The sequence below is a fragment of the Xiphias gladius genome, chromosome 23, assembly GCF_016859285.1.
Source record: "Xiphias gladius isolate SHS-SW01 ecotype Sanya breed wild chromosome 23, ASM1685928v1, whole genome shotgun sequence".
Lineage (NCBI taxonomy): Eukaryota > Metazoa > Chordata > Actinopteri > Istiophoriformes > Xiphiidae > Xiphias > Xiphias gladius.
This window is the reverse complement of record NC_053422.1, coordinates 17,677,998-17,695,804: the sequence shown is the minus strand read 5'-3', so window position 1 is coordinate 17,695,804 and position 17,807 is coordinate 17,677,998. Positions and strand designations below refer to the sequence as shown.

Here is a 17,807-nt window from a genome sequence, read left to right as displayed (position 1 = left end):
ATGTTATTGATATTTTAAAAGCTACTGTTACTTACTTGTAAACCACTTTATTAGCTATTTATACTCAGTTTTGGTCTGACAAGTCAGATGGTTTGCACCTTGCAGCAGAATGACTGTGACAAAGTGCCTTAACTGCTTTTGAATTTTTTAAAAAGAGAGCGAGACAATGAGGATTTGAATTTAGATTTTGTTTAATTATGTAGAAAAATCCTCAAGTCTTTGCAGAAAGGTAGATGATACCCCCGACACTACTGAAACTACCAGCGAGTTAGCCTAGCTTAGCACAAAGACTGGAAACAGGGGGAAACAGTTAGCCCAGCTGTCATTTTATGCTGTGTTATGTGCTGCACCATTTCTTGGCTGGGCGCAGTGACTTCCTCGCATCTCAGCTGGTTGCCTGGCAGCAGCTAAACTCAAGATTCAGTACCTCAGACACCTTCACACTGCTGAGGTGGTCGGTGACAAGCTTGTCTAGCGAGGACGTACAACTTTGTACTGGTCTAGTGGTGAATATGTGTATAAGTTACACAGAAAGATGTAGCATTAATGCAAGACCAGTGGGTTGAAAAAAGTCAAAGACAATTTCATAACTGCTCAGCAAAACATGCTATATTTATGTCATTTTTATTGGATCTAACATGAAAACTACAGGTGAACCGTTTCATCCATGTAGAAACACAGCACATCGCATAGCCTAGGTTTTGCAATTTTTTCAGTTAAAATTGAATCAACAAGAAAACACCACTCGCTCCTCACTATGGCCGGTCAAGTTATTAGCCTTGCTTGAGTAACTGGGGGAAGCATTCTCATGATGTGTTTGACCTCTCACAGCCTCTTTTCCGATGAAGCATGTCGAGTCTTGCAGCACTAGATCCGGCTGCTAACTCTTTTGAAAGTCACACCCTTCTCTCCTGGAGTTTTGCAATTCTACAAAACATTGCGTGGAAAAGACAAAGACAAAGATGAAAATATAACAAACTGAAGCTTTTATTTAGGTTACTGACGTTATATTAAGTAAGCATTATGGGGTCACAGTTTGAATGGTTACTCCTCTTACCATTACTAGCTTATCTTCAGCGATCTCTGCTGTGAAGTGATATTGAGGAAACTGTATTGAAATCTTGCCGCCTTCCATAGTAACAGGGGCCTAAAGGTCACATGGACAGTCAAAGTCACAGAGGGAAGTGTGTAGTTTGCTACACAACATGAAAGCTTTACTGCAGGTTGGAAATGTGTGGCAGAGTTTGCTGGTGCCTTGTTATGAACTTACCTTGAATTTGGAGCCCGTCATTGTTACCAGCTCGCATTCCTGACCTATGGTGAAGTTATTGGACCAGGTCCAGTTGGGGATGGTTTGTGTCCAGGTGAAGTTGTTCCCATCCTGATCCACCTCTGTTACAACTTTGTGGTCTGTCTTGGCATTGAGAAATCCTGTGACAGAGCAGGTGAAATTCCAAATAGATAAATTCAACAAACTTTCAATGAATGACAGCTCACATCTACCCATACATGGCTTATGTATCAATAAGAAAAATCCAAATACCAATTGCTTCCAGGAACTCCTCATAGTTCTCTTGACTCTCCAGCTCATATTTCCCGGTGAACGCCATGATGGTGAAAGGGAAGAGGTAAGGAAGGAGTTTAATAGAAGGAGAGGAGTGGCCTGCTACAGATACTCTCTTTGTGCTCTTTTTGACTCGCTGCCAAATCTGCCTCTTCCTTTCCTCTCAAACCTACCTAACCGTGTCTCACCCCCAAGTGTGTGATGAATGTCAGTTTATCCAGGACAATTTGTCACATTGTTTTCAGCTACAGTTCAAATTCGAGAAAAAGTCCCAGATATTCCCCTGCTCCTGTCAGTATCAGGTTTTTCCAGCACTTCTGTCATGTGTGATGGGGTTTGGTTTGCAAGTTTGATCATGTATGGTGTAGTAAAACACTTAGAACATAAAATACAGGATGTCTGTGTCCTACGTACATGTTACATGTACATCCTTGAAATGGAGATCATGTAGGTATTTTCAGCTTTTTGTAATCTTTTTTCTTTCTGTCTTTGAGGTTCAGCACTGATTACAAACTCTAAATGAGAAAATAACCATCCATGTACTGGGGTTAGCAGCTGTAGTTGGAACATTTAATGTTATTTCTTGAGAAGTGCCTGAACTAACTGTTTGAAAAAAATCACCAAAACAACCTGAGTTAACAAATAAAGCTCAACCAGTACACCATAAGGGCTGCAGCTAATGGTTGTTTTCATAATCAGTTATTCTCCTGTGTATTTTTGCGATTAATTGATTGTTTGCTCAATAAGTAATAATCATCATAATCATTTAAACCCAAGAAATCCATCAAGTATTCACATTTAAATGACTGAAACTAGTGAATTTTTGGCATTTTAACTAAATTTTTCTAAAATGGACTCAAACGGGAAGAAAATGTTGCTGATTAATCATTTTGTTGAGCTTTCACCTTGCACTGCAGTGGCCGCCTCATCACTTGATGTCAAATGAAACGTGCATGTGGCAGGGAGATATAGGGGGTGTCTGAAAAGTGCTATAGGATGAAAAGATAAAGTGCTCTCAACTGACTTAAGGCTTGGACCTTTTCAGGAGAGTCTCTTCCCTTTCAGCTGGAATGAGTGAGAGAAACTGAATGCATGTTTGTGAAAATACTGTGCTCTTATTGAAATATCAGCTACCCTGCCACCTAGAACCATAATAAACTTCCTGACCTCCCTTTTTCTCCTCCAGAGAAACCCTCTATTTATTAACTTTATGCAACAGAGAGTGGAATGAACAGTCTGTCTCTCTACGTGCTGGATGGAAAAGCTAATCTTATAATTTATAATCCATATCTCAGCCAGGAACACATGGAAGAGCCTGGTTCATATGAGCAGAGAAATACTGTGTGTGTGTGTGTGTGTGTGTGTGTGTGTGTGTGTGTGTGTGTGTGTGTGTGTGTGTGTGTGTGTGTGTGTGTGTGTGTGTGTTTTATCTGTAACATTTAAATCAGCATAATTAAAATCTGCCATCTTTTATCAACTGAATAATCCTCATCACAGAAACTGGCCAGTGGCCAGTGAACAAGTCATGACAGTGCAGGTAGCAGCACAAGCTGCTGAGGGTACATACCTGGAGAGATAGACACAAAGACAGCTCTGAATGTTAAAGGAATAGTTACCTATTTTGGGAAAACTCTTAAGCTTAAATGAAAAGATCCCCGCCCTCTTGTCCTTATGGTAAATATGTACCTGGAACCAGCGTCTGGTCATCTTAGCTTAGCATGAGGAGTGTAAAAATGTTTTTTTCACACTTCGCTTTTTGTATGCATTCAACAAATGAGATATAATATGTAGATTAATAGGCTTTAGAGGGGCTGATAGGCGGATTTTGTTATCGTTGGACAGAGTCATGCTAGATGTTTCCAGTGTTTATGCTAAGCTAAGCTAAAGGGGTGCGGGCTGTAGCTTCATACTAAGTAGTAGACGTGAGAGTATTAACTAGCATATGTAAATGATTTTTAAAATGTATTGTAGCATATAATAGTGTCAGGAGTAATTTCTTCTTAATTTTTTTGTGTGTGTGTGGACTTGGATTCCCATCAGATTTTGGGCCAGGCTCAAAGCTGTTACAATTTTTGTCCTAGGACTGTTCTTATATCACTTCATTAAGTTTTGACCCATTTAGGTTTCAAATATGTGGTCAGTTTATCCAAATGATGCCTGTTTGGAAATTTTCTCCAGCGTTTTTCGGAAATGTTAGGACCCACCTGCCAGGTGAGACCAGCTGTTATCTCAGCAGCTGGCAGCCCGGCTCCTGAGACGACCAGCCGGTCAACGTGCTCCGATGTCCCGGGAGAACAATCGTATCTTAGCAAGCCCTTTGCCAAAAACCGCTGGTTCTGTCTCTCTGTAGCATTTTGATATATGATGTAACTCCTTTTGGAAGATGAAATTTTGTCTTAGTGCTGAATTTGTTGCTGCTAGTTTGTCTGACAAGATACATTTATAAATATAATAAATACATGGTTTTTTGGACAGTGCTGCCTCTGTACACTTTGCAGATCATATGTGTACAGATGTACCACCACATTATAATAGAAATAAACATATATATATAAAAGTAAAAATGAACATAAGCAGTGCGGTCCATATTAAATTTCATTTGATTTTCATTTTCATTTCATTACAGACTGGATATCAAGTGTATCTTTTACTAAACTCACTGTCAGTTCCAATTACCCCTGAAAAGTCTGCTTGTGGACCTTTGAATTAAGGTCATTTTGGCACAGTTCAGTCAGGTACAGGTGTGTTGCAGTGTCAACACCAGTGCTGAGCTGAGCTGCTGCTCCAGTTGCTAACAGTCCTCCCGACCTCAGGAGGCAGGCCTCCTGAATTTAACTCTGTACACTGGTGGATTGATACAACTGGAGTGATGTTTGTAATTCCAACGGCAAGTGAAAGCACCATATTTATCTTCCTGCAGGCACCTCTTTGGGAAGGGTCAAAGGTCAGGCTGTGGCCTGTAGATCAAGGGGCGTGGCTTCCGGTGCTACAGGCTGTAGTCAGACCTTGACCTCTCCTGATTTCCAGCTTTGTGGCTTTTGCGGTCTTGTAATAAAACAACCCTTGACAGGCACTGTACTTTGGGATGTTTAAATCTATGAGAAATGGCCTCCGAAACCTTAAAAGTTGCTAAATTAAAGACACTGTGGGACCTAGGGCCGATGGACTTCAGGAGGTTCTGCTACCACCTGCTGCAGCAGCGACAGCCGGAGGGCTCCTGACAGAGTCCTGATTGGTGGAGACCCAATAGAGGCCACAGACCGGCTGATTTCAGCCGTCAACAAGCATGGTGACAAAGCACTACGCTCAGTGAAGGCTGCTCATTTCAGCTTGTTCGCACAGTCAGGGAGCAATCAGCCCCCGAAAGGCTTTAAAAGGTCAGGAAGGATGTGAAGGTAAGTAGACACTTAACGGTTTAAACCCCTCTTAGTGAACAGTGGTTTGAGAATTGCCTCTCATCTAATCCTCTTTTAATTTTGAGGCTTATGGATTCATGATAATATTCAAGAGTCAATATTTACATGGACATAATTTAAAGTTTTGGATGCAGAGGATACTCCAACTTACCAGTAAAAAACATGTTCAGTACTGTACCTCAGCAAGTAGGAATCATTGATAAAAAAATTAGCCTCAAGTCTGAAACAGGTAGCTTTGATTGCTGCATCTCTGGTTTGTGCTGGGTTTGCAAGGACAAGGTCAGCTTCGTGTACCACTTTGTCACTTAGATGCAACGCTTGGAGAGACGAGAAACCATACAAGATGTGCCTGGAGGTCCCCTACTGGACATCACAGTCATTTCTGTGAGGTTTGATAAAGTGTGTCTGCCACGCTGGATCTGCGCAGGTAAGCAGACATCATATAATAATAACCCTGCAATTTGTGGGCAAGTTTGCAGTCCTACACACAGACACCTGTGGAGATGTTGCTGAACAACGGTCTGAGGTCACACCAGCCCATGTCAAAATATCTCAGCCATTTTTGTCTTCAAGAGGAGTCCTCCTGATGCGAAGTCATCCAGCTTAAAAAAAAAAGTGTTAAAGTGTTAATGTAATGAAGCATTCTCCCTCCTACATGTTTATTTTATTTTATTTGATTGCTGCTTGCTAACAGGTTATTGAATATCTTATTGAATATCTTACCGTCACCATACTGAAAACAGACAAAAAAAAAAAAACTAAAACTAACTAAACAAAAACAAACAAAAAAAGCCTTTAATCATCTCAGAAAACATAAATAAATTTATTATATATATAATATAGCCAAAGGCTTTGGCTTTGGCTTTGAAAAAAAAAAATGTTCTCTAATATTATTTTTCAAAGACAAGACCGCAGAGAGAGAGAGATTGTGATGCTAGTTTTTTTTTTTTTTTTTATTTATCATTTATTAAAAATACAAAAAAAAAATCTTGTTCTCTCACTAAATGTTTTTCTTCTCAATTTCAGATTGAGAGATTGATGTCGCTCTCATATCTGTCCGGTCTGTCTTCTGCTGTCTTGGTTTGCCCTTGGTTGGATATCTGAGGGGTCTGATTTTTTTCATTAGAATACTTTATGACAATTTAAATAATTTTATAATAGTTCATGATTTTAAATTTAACTTATTCAGCTTCTGTTCTGTGTCTCGCCATCATCACCATCTGTCAATTAGTATCTTTACATGCACACTAGTCCCTCTTATGTATAATCCTGGTTTAACCATATTCAAGATATGATGTAGAACGTAACCTGATTGTTCATATCCCTGTATGACTCTAACATTATCAGGTTACTGTTCACCTCAGCCCTTTGCTGCCTATTAATTACAAACAGACAGTCATTTTTGTACTGGGGAGCAGCTGTTATTAATATGAGACTTTCGCTTATGGCTTTCCTGACCACTTTTTGCAATACAATATTTGTTTTCTTTCAAATTTTCTCCTTAATTTTACAACTGTCAGTGCACACTTGAGGCCAACACGAAGAGAGAGGATGTCAGTGTGTATCTTTTGTAGCTGGCAGGTCTACACAGGATTTAGAAAGAAACTCATTAACCACAGCATTAGCAAAATGCCAAACTAACAGCAGCACTGTAGAGGTGTGTTCACACGCTAAATACCACTGAAAAAGATGCAAAGCAACTGATTATATAACTGAAAATGAAACTATTGCTATTTTTATATATATCGTCGCTCAGTGGGTCACTGACCCACAGTGGGGTGATTTTAACAGCTGTCATTCCAGGAGCAAACATCTGGAATAACAGCTGATAGGCTATCTATATGAGAATGCCCCGAATTCAACTTAGTTCCAGCTGGAAGCCCCCTAGGCGACCACCTAGGTGGCTAATGCCAAAAGCTGGCCCTGTATCTGTCTGTCAAGGGTGAATTTATAGCCTGGAGACGGTTACCTTAGCTTGGCATAAAGACTGGAAACAGATGGAGACAGCTAGCCTGGCTCTGTCCAAGGGTATCAATATCCACCTGCCAGCACCTCTAAAGCTCAGTAATTAATACCTTATGTCTTTTCACACTGCTACTAGCCAATAAGAATTCCAGCATACGACTTCCTGTAAAACCACAACTTGTTGTTTTAAAAATACGATTAACAGTATTATTCCTTGGACAGAGCCAGGCCAGCTGTTTCCTCCTGCTTCCAGTCTTCATGCTAAGCTAAGCTAACTGTGTTCTGGACAGATACGAGGGTGCCAAAAGGGGAATGAGCATACCCCTCAAAATGTCACGTTACTCCTTTAATATACCGTGCCCAGCCAATGTGTGACTCTTGTATTCTGCCTTTTTCATAAATGAATACTATATTTTTACCCCGGCGGTGGTCATAATCTATGGAAAGCTCTCTCTGTAGAGAGGAAAAGAGATATAATCCAGTTGTTTCTTGGCAGAATCACAAGTCCATATTGAATCATTCATGCTGAAAATAGCATGATTTCAAGGTGTTTAATGATCTTATAGCTAAATAACTAAGTATGAGGTATTTAGGTAGGAATGGCTGTCCATAACAAAAACCACTGTCCTTCAAATGTTTCCTTGCTGAACCAATTAAAATGTCTATTGATTCCAAAATAAATGCTTTTTGTATTTTGCAGCCTCAGATTTGTTGGATTTCTGAACTACCTTCACTGTCACAGCTGCCTCAGTGATTTGACACCTGGATATAATCAGTGGTAGCAGATGTTTTAAGATACTTAAGTAAGAGTAATTCAATTCAGTTCAATTCACTTCAATTCAATGCAATTCAATTCAATTCAATTCATTTCAATTCAATTTTATTTATATAGCGCCAAATCATAACAGAGATTATCTCAGGGCACTTTTCATATAGAGCAGGTCTAGACTGTACTCTTTATAGTTATATTTACAGAGACCCAACATTCCCACATGAGCAAGCACTTGGCAACAGCAGCCAGTCAAAACTCCCTTTTAACAGGTAGAAACCTTGAACAGAACCCGGCTCACTGTACTAATACAATAATGTAAAAAGAATCCAGTACAAAAAGTCTTGCATTCAAAGTCCTTCAAAATAGTCACAAAAAATATACTTAAGTTAAAAATGTAACAGTAGTTGTCATCCAAATCGTCACAAGATAAATCTGAGAGTTTTTGAGATGATTAATGTGGTAGGAAAGAGGAAAAAATTATACATTCATTTTTCAAACTTTTATCCAATCTGTACTTTTTTTTTTTTTTTTAATTTGGTCTCTCTGGGCCTCAAAGACTGATTAAAATGAAACCTACTGCGACGTTTAGAAGGGAAATCGCCTTTTGGTGCAACTGCTAACAGCTCATAGATATCTGAAACGTGATAAGGGGTTCAGTGTTTTTTGAGGTTTCAAAAAGCAAATGGGTTGGGAACCACTGGTTTATTTTATTGTACTTTGTAAGCCTATCGTGTCATTTTTAATTTTTTATCTTATTCTGAAATCTAACATGTAATTACAGTTTTCAAATTAATGTGGTGGAGTACAAAGTACAGTATTTCCCTCCGAAAGTTATTGATTAGTATAAAGTAAAGGACAGTGCTTGAGTAAATGTACTAAGTTAAATTCCACCACTGACCATGATAAATCAGGATGGAACAGTATTTATCTATCTTTCCATGAATAAATACAATTTTACGGTTACTGCCACTGCACATAGGTGACACACTACATTTCCTCCCTGTGAAACAATGGCCCCCTCACCCCACACATGAAGTACTGCCAGAAGGTAAGGTCCTCGAAGTGGCATCATATTTCTGGCCTCTTCTTCAGATATGTCTGGTGTCTGCCCAATGGAGGAGGAGACCAGACAGAGTTGCATCCACAAAGCTCCATCTCTTACCAGATGAACTGCTTCCATAAGATATTATTCGGCCTTACCAGGGGTCGACAGGTCTCCACCCACCTGTGGGCCTCCAGGAGAGTCACAACACGGTGCTCCATCAGATAGGCCATGCACAGGGTGGTGGAGCAGCTCACACAGGCGTTGCAATTCACAAATGTGCAGCCTCTGCGCAGTATTTTATCTGTCATTGGCCTCTCTGTCATCAGTATGACTTGTTTTATTGATAGTCCTTCTGAGTATATTCCCTTATTTTTTGCTTAATTTATATTTTTTGTGTAAAAATTTAGCAAATTTGATTTTAAGTACTTTGTAAATACATTTTGGTAATATTATTATTTAAACAATTATATGAAAAAAATATATAAAAATGAAAAATTAAGAAATTAGGAGAGCACAGGAGTGATCAAGAAACATGTCAGACACATTGCAGGGGGAAAGCAATAAAAATTTGCCAGCTTAAAATAAGAATGTAAAACAGCTTCAGTGCTTGGTAATCAAAACCAGATAAACATCTAGATGTTATTATGTCATGTCTTGTCAATGGGAAAATTTGACGTGATGTTGTTAAAGAAAAGGTTTCATAGTTACTAAGAAATGCAGATTAGTCCCCTGCAGGGACATGAATTTCATAGCAAATTTAATGGAAATAGGTAAGAGGTAGTAGTAGCCTGATGGATAGACTTAAGTGTAATCTTTTAAGGTATCTCATCCTTCCAAAACACACAAACACATTTGAAAGTAACAATTTTAAGTTATTTCATGTAGAATTCTTTAAAGGATTAAAGAATTGTGTAGTTGTGATAATTTGCTGTAAATATTAACAAATCAGAGCAGGGGTGATATTAGACCTAACACAATGTGTCAATTAAACAATTGGTCAATCAACATAGAATTAATAGACAACTATGTGAGCATGAATTCGATCTTTATTTTCCTAATCTTTGGGTTTGGGGTTGTTAATTAAACAAAGGACACCTTGCACTTCAGCAAACCAGAATGGCCATTTTCCACTATTTCATGACATTTTATTGACCAAACAATTAATCAATTATTTTGGACGATCAGTAGCTGTTTTATCTTTTAACCAGTGTTTCAGCATCTATGATATAATTGAATCATGGTGTCATATCCGAAGCACACACAGGAAATAATTCAAATTAATCTGTTGTTTATTGACATCAGTTCAAAAACTCAAAGCTGCTTGAAATAATTAACCGTAAAAAACAAAGAACATGACATCTCTTAAGATTCTCAGTCATCCAGGTCATGGTTATCCAAAAAGAGTTGAATCAAGGACAACTGGACTTGGATGTTTATACTTTAAGAGGTTTCACCTCTCATCCAGGGGCCTTCTTCAGTTCAGATGTCTGTGGGAGTCCCAGGTATTTTAACCTCTGTGGGGTCATTGTCAAGGCCATTGATGTCAGTTGGTTCGTAAGTGCTCCTGGTTGTTTCAGCGTCAGTTGTTGGGGTCACCTGAGTCGAAGTGTAAATGACTGAGTTTTTTTGAATCACATGAGGACAAGTGTGAATGGTTGTTAGGAAGGGATCATAACAGAAGTAATCTCAGGGCTCTTTTCATATGGAGCAGGTCCAACCCGTACCCTTTACAATATTATTCAGAGAGACCCAACATTCCCCCATGAGCAAGCACTTGGCGACAGTGGCGAGGAAAAATTCCCTCATAACGGGAAGAAATTTTGAGCAGAAACCAGACTCTGGGTGGCTGGCCATCTGCCTTGACCGGTTGGGTTGGAGAGAAAGAGAGGAGGGGAAGAGAAAAAGAGAGAGAGAGAGAGGGATAATGCCATCCTTTCATCCCTTCCCAGGAGATTTAACAACCATTCACACTTGGCCTCCTCCAAAAAGTATGACTGTTAGCCGATATGAATATGACATCCAGCATTTCTTTATTGACGTTTTTTCAGTTGTAACAAGGTCCTTATTGCCCTGCCAAAGAATTTTCGGATTCTCTTCAGCGGGCTCTTCTTGACTTTAGCAGGCAGACACTCATCGGGTGACCCGCCACTGGCCGATGTATCCTCAGCTGGACTGGTTGCACCTTGGCTAACAGATGGTTCCTTTATAGCCGAGCCAGTAGTGTCTGTTCCTGCAGCAGCTTCTGCTCCTTCAGAAGACTGAGGCATGTTTTTAATGCCATCACAGGAGCCAGGAAGGACTGAGCCTGCGTCGGTATAAGGAGGTATGGCCAAAGGCTCTTCCTCTTTGGGCTCTTCCTCAGCCGCACCGTCAAGAAATAGGTCCATGTTGTCCATTGGTAAGATCCTCATTTTCACTAAAGAATCTTCAACACTGAATAAAACATGACAATAAATTAATGGATCACTCAATCAATAAACAAATCTGTCCATTAATCCAATCATGTATCTATCCAACCCTACTGAAAACAAAACACAGGCACTCACTAAAAGCTGGTGTCTATTTCGTCTTCCAGATGGACCATTGTCACAAAGGGGTGATCGAGAGCCTTCCCCGGAGTGATCCTCTTCTCTGGGTCTGTATTTAGAAGGCATTTAAGGATGCTTACAAATGCTCTCTGATCCTCCAGCTCAATGGATTCCTGTATCTCTGGGTTGTGCTGGATTGAAAACAAAATAGGTGACAGTTCAGTTTTAACTGCTTCCTGTCTCTCAGTGACAGAGGAAATTGGTATTAATTCATTGTGTAGTCATGAAATGGACCACTTACTGTTATCAGGTCATCCAGACTTCTGATAGTTGTGTGCCATATTTTAGGCTCAATTCCAGTGTCAAGCTGGTATTCCCTTGGGGTCTACAGGAACAAAACATGCAGGTCAGATACTTCTTCCTGAATGTGTTAAATATTATAAAAGAGTTGTTGCCTAACTGGGAGATGTAAAATTGTGAACTGCTGACCAAGGTTAAAATACCTTCATCCACCATCTTGGGCTGTCCAAGTGCTGTTCCACCTTGAAAAAATTTTGGGTGCATTTCCCAGCAGAGAGAAGGTGGTCAGCTGGCTGGCCCAGTACGTCTACAATTCCCCTCATCTGGAGAGAGAACATAAAGAATCACATCAGCCAACATCCTACAACAAGTCCCCTCTCGGGTTTGGACTTGTATCTGGGGCACAATGTAACAGTCTTTGCATTTGAATCTAGATCGTTTTGGTTACTTACTGACTGGTACTCGCAGTCTATCGCAAACGGGTGTTTGCCGAGGTACAAAAACCCGAGCACACAGCCTAGACTCCAAGCGTCTATGGCCTCGGAGAAGGGGAGGCCCAGGGTGACTTCAGGTGCCCTGTGTGTATCGTACAAGAGTCACAAGAGCTATTGAGTACACTGTCAAATTCAGCATGTGTACTGAAGACTGACACAGCCTCTGCTGGGTCATTTACAGCATAAACACACAATTGCAAACATGTTAAAAGATGAGCTTTGCAGATTGAACCTACCTGTAACCCAGAGGCTGAATTGTCGTCCCACATGCCTCTTCTTGGACACTGAACGACACGCCAAAATCTATCACTTTTATTCTGAAGGGCTCACTCAGATGGTTTGCCAGCATTATATTGTCTGGCTTCAGGTCTGAGTGAACCACACCAATGCCCTTCAGAGCATCCAAGGCCATCAGCAACTGCAGAGGCAAAGGACACAATGTAGACAGTTAAAGTTACCATTGACCAGGGTGCAGGCTTAAACAGATCAAGAAGAAATACAGTTATGTTACTTCAGTATGTAACTTCTTTCTCAGCTGGCTGAATATCTTGCCGTTACTTGTTGATAGATTGATCAAAGCCACAGTCTTTACCTGGTGCGTTATTGGCCGTATCTCATGGAGAGACAGTGGCGTTCCTTGCTGTTCTCTGAGCAGTTGTAAAAGACTCCTGTCCAGCATTTCAAACACTAGACAGGTATGTCCTTTGTGTTGAAACTGCTCAAAGAAATGAACCACATTTTTCATGCCTGGGTCAAGCACGCTCACTGCTTCAAGCATTTTGATCTGTGGGGAAAATAGGAAAAATTACATAGGTACTTAGCATTCTTGATGAAGTTAATTTAATAAGCAAAACATAAGCAAGAAAACATGAAAAACCTAATTATCAAAACGCATTAAATAAATTACCTCTCTTTTAGCGGTCTCTTCGGTTTTCAGGATCTTTAGGGCCACGTCATGTGCTGTGATTAAATTCACACCTTTAGCAACTTTGCCAAAGCACCCTTCGCCGCTGAATTCTTTAATGAGGTAGCGACTTGTGCTGCTGCACAGTGTGTCGCTTATTTGCACCTCAGAGCTCTCTGATTTCTTCTTCTCATCTGTTACCGCGGACAGAGAAGCAGTACACGAGGGAGAGAAGGAGAACATGCGAAGGTTACAACATGGAGTCAGCAGGGGTCATTCAGTCAACAGAACATGCACAAATGTAGACATGTAAATAACATTTGGTTGTCATTCTACGACCAATTGAAGAAGAATATTACGTCCGATATACTGAAAATGGCCAATGTCTTCTTCAGTGATATTCCCAAAGAATGAGGAGAGCAAAATATACCGAATGAGAAAAAACGTGATCAAATGCTACACTGATCTTCAGCATTCAGATCATTTTTTTAAGAAGTTACTCTGCAGTGTAAAAATGCTCATTTAAAGTTTGAAGTCTTGAATTGAAAATGTTATGTACTAGGTATGTATTATCAGAAACATTTACTTAAAGTATAAAAAGTTAAAGAAATGTTTCAAACTCTTAACCTGCAAAGTGACTTCTAGCTTCAGAATGAAAATTAGATACTTATAGTACAAGCATCCTAAGCACTGTGCTTGAGTAAATGTATTTAGTTAATTCTCATCACAGTGTGTGTGTGTGTGTGTGTGTGTATGTGAGTCTTACTTACCAGTTTTATCTGCTGTCAAACAGCTGGCTGAATCAGAACGTGAAGACATTTTGCTGCAACAAATGTTTTTCCAGATGTGCTACTTCTTCAGTGTAACTTCTTCAACTAACTCTGGTCTGTGTTCTCACCTGAAGGTAAACAGACCAGCTCTTGATGACACCACAATAGAACAAGATTCTATTCTATTAGAGGAAAATTCCATTCTAATCCTTTATCTGAAGAATGAAGGACAATCACTTGGTTTACAGACAAATTGTTAATTTCTGATTTATGCAGTTGATCACTTTCTATCTAATATATATTTTAAGTATAAGTGTTCTAATATAAGTCTTTTAAAGCTATGGCTGTTATGGATGATCAATCAAACTGCTTTACAATGTTGCAATTTAAGGTTTTGACGTTAAATAGTCCTCATAATTACACTGTGCATGAGTTTATGAAATACTGTTGGTGAACTACTGAATTTTGAAATATTTTATGCATAGCATTTGAAATTCACTGCTTTTGAATTTTAAAGTCAGATATTTTGAAATGCAGTTGAACATAAGCTACCTTTAGTACAGATTTCAAGATGTTTATGTAATATAATAATAAACAGAATTGCTGGCCGTATTTGTAGTCATAGCGTGTGTGTGCTTTTGTGTGTGTGTGTGTGTGTGTGTGTGTGTGTGTGTGTGTGTGTGTGTGTGTTTTTCTGGTTGAGACAACTCAAAAAGGGACAGGGTTCATTAGTTCATCGGAGTTAAGCCATTCCCATAGAAATGCATGGAAACTCATGGTCATCAAGCTACATTTCTCATCTTTTTTCCCCAAAAGTGTATTGGAAAACTTTTTTTATAATTAATTCTCACTTCAGTCTATCTGGTCATTAAGTGTGTTTGTGTGTATTGAGCGTACTGGAGCAAGAGAGCTTCAACCCCTCAGCTCGTCCTGGTGCCAGCAGCCAGCAGCCAGATTGTATTAGAGCCCCTTTGCTTTCAATCATCAGCAATACAGTAGAGCCACCTGCATTACAATGTTTCTAGCTACTGGCTGACGTTAATTGGCTGTCAAAATACGGTGTTGACTGTTGGACCTGGTTGTCACAAAGCAGTGTTTAATGTAATCTGCCATGCTGGAGGAAACTGAGTCAACTCAGATTTACATGAAGTGCAGGTTCAGTATCAACCTGCAGGACTACATTTTTCAAATGAGATATCATTGCACGGTAACAAAAAGTACAATTTTACAGTTTTGGAAACTGGTTTGAACTGACATCAGAAAAAAAAAAAAGTAATTTAAGTTTCCATTTCCTCGCTAAGAGTTAGTTGAGAAGATTAATACCACTCCTGTCTGTTAAGTCTGAAGCTACAGCTAGCAGCAGGTTAGCTTATTTGAGCTAACTTAGGGATGACAAGGCTCTTGCAGGGCAAACCAGTGGAGACTCCAGGATGCCACCACTTCCTGTCCAGAAATAGGTCCAGCTGTAATCCTCCATAAAGCCACAAATTCAGGTTTTAACACTTTGGATTTTGAATAATTTAAACAGAAAAAGATATGATGTCTTAATTAGCTTTAGTGGTGCTGGTAGGTGATTTTTTTTTACCTTTGGAAAGAACCAGCGTAGCTGTTTCCACCTGTTTACACTAAGCTAGGCTAACCAGCTGCTGGTTCCAGCTTCATTTTGAACAGATGTGAGAGTCTCTAAGCAAGAAGGGCAATAAGCGTTTTTCCCAAAATATCAAAATATTCCTTTAAACATTTGAAAGTCTGTGTAACTAGGGCACCAAAATGAAAGCTGAGGTAAAGCTGTAGTCATAACTGCTACCTGCATCATTTTATGAAGTCTGGACATGAATATTATTTTAGACCACATTTTTACAAAGGGCTATGTGTTAGACTATTTTTGAGGAGGTGGTGCATTTATGCTCAGATAAGCCAGTCATCTGCTGACTGTAACTTCATATTTAGCATACAGACATGAGATTGGTATGAATCTTCTCATCTCACTCTCAACGAGAACGTGAACAAGCTGATTTTCCCAGAAAGTTGAACTCCTCCTTTAAAATACAACAAAGTAGCTGACCTGAGTTTTAACTGCTGTCAGGGTGTTCGGTGCACATGTAAATGTCTTTATTTTTATTGAGACTAAATGTCTCGCAAAACAATCTGCATGGTGCGGCTTGTGGTGTTAAAATGGTGGTTATCTGTAAACTGTCAGTCTGGTTGTTATATGGCTGCCCAGCACCTCTCTCACCAGTTGTTCTTCTAACTTGCACCACTTGTGGCTTTGCATTGAAACTCTAATCTGAAATGTTGATTGTTTTAACCAAAAAAGTATTTTGTAAGAACAAACTGGCCAACAGCTGCATTGCTACGACCAATGCGAGTGTACTATTGTGAATTATCTCCGGGGATAGGTTGACCACTGACAGATTAGGTTAAACTTTCCTCTAAAGTAGTAGTAGTAGTGTGTGTTTATGTTTAGAGCTGACAGACTTGTGCCAAATTGTGAATGATTTTTATGTGATTCAATGTGTGACTCTTGTATTCTGCCTTTTTCATAAATGAATACTATATTTTTACCCCGGCGGTGGTCATAATCTATGGAAAGCTCTCTCTGTAGAGAGGAAAAGAGATATAATCCAGTTGTTTCTTGGCAGAATCACAAGTCCATATTATGCCCCAAAACTATATTTTTATTGCGGGATTGGCAAAAAAAAAAATTCAGCCTTTTTGTAATCTAATTTTTTTAACAGTTCACGGCTCTTTTCATGAGTGAAATAAACACCACAATTAGTTTGAATATATTGAATCATTCATGCTGAAAATAGCATGATTTCAAGGTGTTTAATGACCTTATAGCTAAATAATTTTATGTTTTTGGCAAAATGCAGCCCCCATATTTCTCTTTGGCTCCCTGTCTGAAGATGTCTTTGATTAAATTAGATTATCAACACATATTTATTTTGTTTACCTAGTTGGATAAAAAAATATGATTTGAAAGCAGTGACCCAAATTTCTTAAAATTGTTAATTGAAAATCATTGAAAATGTCAGGAGCCAGTCAATCCAGACACTAACTTCATGCTTGCACTCGGAAATGAATCTGGACCAGTGTGGACATGTGCAACTCAAAAAGTTAAGTGGTTATAAAATAATATTAACATTTTCTACTTATTCTACCTATGTGCCACTCTTATTAGGCTGAAATGCCTTGTTATTGTCTTGAGTTATGAATGCAAGACGTCAAACCACTAAATCAGCCAAATATCCTTTTTTATTTTGTCTGCATCTTATTTCAGATGATCTAACTGGTGATATACAGGTGAAGTATGCTAAGACTACTGTACTGTATATATGATGAGTATTTAGGAGAACTACATCCTATACAGCGTTCAAAACCTTGGATCCTTTTTTAAAAACTGTCCTCCTTCGTGAGTCTGACAGTGTTATAGGAGTGCAGTGCTAAATTGGTGGTGTACTCTTTTAGGCCAAAGTTTTCCACAAACATCTACACAGAATGGAGGTCACTGGAATTTCACCTGTGATACTCAAGTCACTGAAAAATGGAAAAGTTGTTGAGTTGTTCGTTTGGGTCATTTTAAGCCCAGTGTTCATCAAAGAAATAAGTATTTGTTGAGGATAAGATGATCAAAGAATCAAAGAATCAGGATAAAATGCCAAACTGTTAACACAGGTTTATGGAGTTGAAATGAAAATTTATGTCATTGATTTATTTAATCTGATAATGAAAATAATACCCTTTTTATTTAAAAAATAATGATGATAAATGATAATTAATACAAGTAAAAAAAAAGGTCAGACTATGAAGTTAAAGACACATTTATTCATGATTTTACCAGTTAGGGAAAACCACATGGGCCATATCAGTATACTGATTATAATCATTATATTTATTATTATTATTATTATTAATAATAATATATAGCATTCATTTAAAATCAATATTTTTTCTATAACAATGGATAAAATGACTATGTGTAATATGAAAAGGATCACTTGTTTTGATGAGAGTATTATTCCCCTGACTCTGCATTTCTCTTCAGC

General features: G+C 38.9%; 1 protein-coding gene across 1 annotated transcript; it reads right to left on the bottom strand.

Annotated features, from left to right (window-relative positions):
* Nucleotides 1–824: 824 nt before the first annotated feature.
* On the bottom strand, nucleotides 825–1,610 carry LOC120785534 (gastrotropin-like). Its single transcript, XM_040120328.1, has 4 exons — nucleotides 1,544–1,610; nucleotides 1,271–1,431; nucleotides 1,058–1,147; nucleotides 825–927 (listed from the first exon to the last, which is right to left on the bottom strand). The coding sequence occupies exons 1-4, from the start codon at nucleotides 1,608–1,610 to the stop codon at nucleotides 868–870; spliced, it is 378 nt and encodes a 125-aa protein (XP_039976262.1). The 3' UTR covers nucleotides 825–867.
* Between the last annotated feature and the right edge of the window lie 16,197 nt (nucleotides 1,611–17,807).